The 5,294-nt window shown below is 34.8% G+C and overlaps 3 protein-coding genes across 4 annotated transcripts in view; 1 reads left to right on the top strand and 2 right to left on the bottom strand.

The window, feature by feature from the left end:
- LOC109586129 (uncharacterized) overlaps positions 1 to 1,092 on the bottom strand; it is an 11,389-nt gene extending 10,297 nt beyond the window's left edge. Inside the window, exons 1-2 of the mRNA XM_020002299.1 lie at positions 1,003 to 1,092; positions 890 to 955 (exon numbers count right to left, since the gene is read on the bottom strand). Of these exons, the coding sequence (XP_019857858.1) occupies positions 890 to 955; positions 1,003 to 1,092 (156 nt within the window). The remainder of the gene's footprint in view (positions 1 to 889; positions 956 to 1,002) is intronic.
- A 1,905-nt stretch (positions 1,093 to 2,997) lies between these two features.
- LOC105314392 (coiled-coil domain-containing protein 28B-like) overlaps positions 2,998 to 5,294 on the bottom strand; it is a 2,747-nt gene continuing 450 nt past the window's right edge. Inside the window, exons 1-5 of one of the 2 annotated variants that reach the window (XM_020002307.1) lie at positions 3,856 to 4,124; positions 3,364 to 3,466; positions 3,257 to 3,308; positions 3,189 to 3,211; positions 2,998 to 3,110 (exon numbers count right to left, since the gene is read on the bottom strand). In XM_020002307.1, the coding sequence (XP_019857866.1) occupies positions 3,092 to 3,110; positions 3,189 to 3,211; positions 3,257 to 3,308; positions 3,364 to 3,466; positions 3,856 to 4,096 (438 nt within the window). In that variant the 5' untranslated portion in view covers positions 4,097 to 4,124 and the 3' untranslated portion in view covers positions 2,998 to 3,091. Of the gene's footprint in view, positions 3,111 to 3,188; positions 3,212 to 3,256; positions 3,309 to 3,363; positions 3,467 to 3,855; positions 4,125 to 5,294 lie in introns of those variants that run through there. The other variant, XM_011408546.2, reaches the window with a different exon arrangement.
- The window catches only part of LOC100640765 (60S ribosomal protein L24-like), a 3,081-nt gene continuing 1,875 nt past the window's right edge, over positions 4,089 to 5,294 (top strand). The window contains exons 1-2 of the mRNA XM_020002306.1: positions 4,089 to 4,179; positions 4,273 to 4,348. Coding sequence (XP_019857865.1) covers positions 4,175 to 4,179; positions 4,273 to 4,348 — 81 coding nt within the window. The 5' untranslated portion in view covers positions 4,089 to 4,174. The remainder of the gene's footprint in view (positions 4,180 to 4,272; positions 4,349 to 5,294) is intronic.

Here is a 5,294-nt window from a genome sequence, read left to right as displayed (position 1 = left end):
AAGGCTTTACTGTAAGGAGCTGAATTTTTGGGGTAGCATACTTATCTTTTTAAGTTCTTTCAATAAATCTGTTGCTGGTACAGTGTCTTGAGATGTAAACAGCTTCTTTTTCAGAGCAACCTTCACACTGGTAGCCATTTTATTAAACGGGTGTGGTTTACCTTGTTCTAAAAATAGTAAACTCATTAAGCTATGCAGGCTACAGTGATTTTAATTAAATGCGTGGGTGTTGCGCGCTCCTACCCTTCCCTTTTTCTTTTATGGGCTCCTGGTTATACACTGAGGAGAGGTTTCTATGGTATTTATTGCCTGGCCTCTTAGACATGTTGTATGTATGTCAACTATGGTCTAGTTATCAGCAGCTGGTAGTTGTTTTCAAATGTCATGGTAGAAGTAGGTTATACACTTCAGTATCGGTTTCAATGGCATTTATTAACCTCGCGAGATACCATAGAAACCTCTACAAAATGGTCAGTAAAAAACACTAATTTTTTTCTCACAAATAAATCTAGATTGAAATGCAATTTTTGTGAAATATTTTCTCCAAAATATATCCTTTATAATGGCAGCTTCCCATTTTTAGTATTCATGATTATTTATTATTGGAAAATTACAAGTATAGGTTATACACTGAGGTGGATATTTTTAAATAGCAAAATTAGTGAAATTTAAACCTCAGAAAATGTATCCCCATTCTCAATTCTACGCAGTGATGAAGCAGACTTTATAGTCAGTAGGACACTCTCCTCTAATTATTATCTACTCTTGCCTATATTTATTATGGTAATAATTACAATGCTCATTTAGCATGTGATGAAAATTTTGGAAATGTTTTTAAACCTTCAAAATTATACATTATCATTGGGCTATACGGTACTATAGTACTAACCTCATGTAAATTAGTCTCAAATCGACGTTTCACACGAGACCTTGTAGCAATAGTTATATCCTTGTCCTAAAAGAGCAATTTTTAATGATAATATTGTTAATTTTTGCACATACCACAGTAGCACTTGTGGTAGCATTGGTTTTCTTAATCGATGCAGTCTGAGTCTTTGACTGCATGAATGAAGAACTTCTATCAACTTTCATTTTCTAAATATAAAATATATGTAGTAATTCCTATAACATACAAAATATACATACTTTGGCAGGTTTTTCTATGGATTCATGAATCTGTGGGTCTAATGGATAAAAAATTATCAAAACAAGCGTAACAGTGTAAAAATATTCCTATAATTGATTTCACCACCTTACATGTACAGCTGGGTTTTTATTAAGACTTATGAAGATTCTCTCTACCTTCTACTGCTTCTAGAAAAGTCTTTAGACAGTATCTCTATGCTCTTTCGCTGTTAGAAAGCTCATAACTTTTTCCATGTTCAAACCGCCATTTTGTTTGCCGTGACCACACCCACTTACGTAGCGTGGGCGGGTGGTTGCTAAGGCTTGTTATTTCTCCAATACAACGTGTATAGAAGAAATGAAGTGTTGACATACAATCAAATATTATATCGCACGTGGGTGAAATCAATTATAGGATCTAGGACGACCTGGGGGCTACGCCCCCAGGTCGTAAAAAGAAAATAGAATGATAGCTGGTTACTTTCAAAATTTAACCTGTTTACCACACAAAAATTTTATTTCTGTTTCTCAAAATATAAATTATATAGAGTCCACAAAATAACTGGAGTTTTAAATTTGTAATGATAATATACCATAATTATCTCTCAAATAAATAGCCTGCTCAAATGCTACAGTATGCTTAGCTATTCCACTCTCAAATATCAATAACCCTCCCTTACTTTGTCTTTCTCTATCAAATTCAATTCCATCAGCTACAGCATTCTCTCCTATTCCTCTAAGAGCAGTTATCAGACTATCAATTGTTGGATTCTTCACGTTATCAGCTTTACGTAACCAGCTAGCCAAAAACTTTGTAAAACAAGGATCTACTTCTCCATGATCTTTCTTTATTTTCTCTAGTGTATTTTGAGATATCTTAAGACGTAGGCCAAGTCGATTATATGATGCTTTGCTGTAATTATGCCTCTCGAGTAAAGCAAGAATTTCATCAAGATCACTGATGTCTGTATATAAAAACAACGTAGTAGCTATTTTTACGGTCCCGTAATCTCATTGTATACAGCTATTTTTACGGCAGGGAATATAGAAATGAAGTGACGTATAAAGATGACAATCAGCATCAATAAGGCAGCAGGATCATGGTGGCACAGTGGGGAAGGCACTGGGTTGGATACGGACGGGCACTGGTTCGAATTCAGCTCAGACCATTTCTTTTTTTTTTATAATTTTGACTTTAACAAATTGATTTTTAAAAATCTTTCTACTTCGCTATGTTCCCTAATTATGTTAGGAACCCTAGTTATGTTAGGAGTCCCCTACTTAGCTATTGTTTTTAGGGTTTAGGGTGGCGGTTTTTTTTTAGAGCGTCCCCAGTCATTTTATGAGCCCCCTAGTTATGTTAGGAGTCCCCAAGGTTGGTTTAGGGTTTAGTTTTTATTTTTATTTTAGAGTGTTTCCCAGGTTTTAAAATGAGTAAATCCATAGATAAATCATCCTGCCGTAAAAATAGCCACCCACGGTCGGATTACGGGCCCGTAAAAATAGCCACTGCCTAAAAACAATGACATTATAAGCATTACTTACCCTAGCTACACCCCAGTAACTCACTTAAAATCCTTCCACACAAAATTGAACTAGTATCACCTAATTTGGCCATGTCACACACAATCCCAATTACCCCTCTGGGCGGCTGGGCCCTCTCTGCTGAGTCTGCTCTGGTTTTACCGCTTTAGGCGAACAATATCACGTGATACTGCTGAGTGCATATCAACAATATGACTTTTATTTTTGCAAATTAGGGTATCAAATTTTTAAAAATTAAATTGGAACTGCTGGAACTTCCAAATTTTCATGCAACCATAATACACTAGCAGTTAGCGCCCAGTCACTTTCCCCTGCTGTTTTATTCACTAGATATTCTGCACATCATGAAGAAATCAAAGCTAGCCAACTTGATAAACATAAAATATCATTAAAAGAAAATGAGACATACAATGTATTATTTTCATGAATGCAACGACTGTCTGTAAAATAGAGTAAAGGAAAATGTTCTAATACAGCATTCAAGCTCAATAATTACATACATTATGATTAAAGGATACATTTCATTGCCCAGTTTCTCTAACTTTTAAAGAAGTAAAAAATTAAATATCAGAAATGCTTTGCTTACTGTTTGTGTCAGTTCATTAAGAGATGCTTCTACTTGATAATCTTTACCTGAACTAAAATGATTTTCAAAAAATAACCATAATTATTAAGCCTAGCCCTGCTTTTTACTTCTCTTGACTAATTCTCATTTGATCAATTTCAAAATGTCTTAATGTCAAGTCTTCCTGCATCTTACGTATCTTAGTCAACTTTGACAATGTATCAGAATTACCTAAAATTATAATGGCAAAAAATATACATAGATCTATATGAATTATTGATTTAGTTTTTATCTGTATACCATACAGAAGGAAATTTTGGAGGGACTAAATTTTGGCGAATTGCTAAATTTTGGTGATTGGCGAATTTGTGGCCACGTGCCGTTGAGCATGCGTATAATGGCTCAAAATGGTGAATTTTTATTTTGGCGAATGACTATCAAAACGCCAAATTCGCCAAATTTAACTACCTCCAAAATTTCCTTCCATACGGTATATAGCAGAGCTAATTGGGGCTAAAGACATCGTTTGCAATTGTATACAATGACAATAAGTAAAACTTAATATTGATATCCACATGCCTTTTCAGTCAATATTGATCACAAATTTTTAGCGTGCATACCAAAAGCATTGAGTTTTCCTTCCTCAAAATCTTCCAAAAGTTGCTGAAGTGCTTTCTCAGATTCTCTCAGAGATTCTGTCTGTGATCTACTCTTATGCTTCATTGACGGTCCTTTTGTCTTTGATGGACTCTTGGGAGGATCAGTACGGGAGGACTCACTCACTGGAGGAGTAGGAGCTTCAACTCGAACCTCAGTCTCTTGTATTTTAACATCAATAGGTGCCGCCATTTTAATGGGCATGTAAGAGGGTGCGGTTACAAAAAAGGTGTGGCTGGAAAGTTCACGTGGTGATGGTGCAAGAGTGAAAAGGGACACAAAATGAAGTAAGTGTATCTTCTTCCATCTCTCTTCAAGTAATGTCTCTAGTCTGTATGCTCATATTAACCTCTTCATTAATTTCTATATTGTCTTGATAGGGTAGAATTGTGTAATTTTAGTGGGTACAAGATCCATCCTGGCCATGGGAAGAGATATGTGAGGATAGATGGAAAGGTAACCATATTGCACTCATTATATTAATAAAGTAGCCCTGTTTTTATCTAATATATGCATAATATGTATGTTGAGCTCATTATTGGTGAATGAGAGTACACAATATTACCATACCTGCATGTAGTCAGGTGGGGCCTGACGCCTGACTAATCTGCATGTACATGTAGCTGAGGTGGTCTTACTTGTGCTGCATAGATGTACCATTACAGAATTTAGACACTGAGTTGCTAATAAAATTGATACGAGGATTTACAAATAATGATAATAGCTTGACTTCTGTTTAAGTTGTCACTGTATCTAATGTTAAAAATTTTTTAATGATAAAGAACCAAGCATCTTTCTGTTTTTATCTCATTCAACTCTAACAATGATTACTCATCAGTTTTTGCCTGTTTCAATAATCAGTGTAGTATGAGGATTTTTGAATGTTTTATTTTTCTGAGGTTTAACTTGATCAATAGATTTGTACAATGAGAGGTCTACATGGTTTATGTATTGTCCTGTTTTTCTTCATTTTATAATGACGATTATGATCATCACTTCCTTCAAGTGTTTCATGCATTACTTAAATGTTTATAGTAAAATAACCACAACAGCTGTAATAATGATAAATATTGCTATACAGTATAACCTCGATTATCCAGACCCCTTGTCCATCAGGTGGTCCGGATGGGTCCGGATAAGTGAAAAGTCCGGATAATTGAAGTGACCTTTAAAACCTTCATATACATGTACTTACTCCAAAGAAAAGCTAGAGCCTTAATCAGCCATAAGGAGGCTAAATCCAAGCATTGTTACTAGTAGAAAGCCATTAAAGGGTAACTCAACCCAAAAATTTTTTTGCAGAAATAAGTTGGTAATAAAGAAAAAAATTATAGGAAAAATAAGTAAAATTATCAAAAAGTACTGTTTCCATACTAAATCTTGGGTCAAAAGTTGCAATTTC

This window comes from Amphimedon queenslandica, unplaced genomic scaffold (assembly GCF_000090795.2).
Source record: "Amphimedon queenslandica unplaced genomic scaffold, v1.1 AMPQUscaffold_12940, whole genome shotgun sequence".
In the NCBI taxonomy this organism is placed as follows: domain Eukaryota; kingdom Metazoa; phylum Porifera; class Demospongiae; order Haplosclerida; family Niphatidae; genus Amphimedon; species Amphimedon queenslandica.
This window is presented reverse-complemented; position numbering and strand designations above follow the sequence as displayed.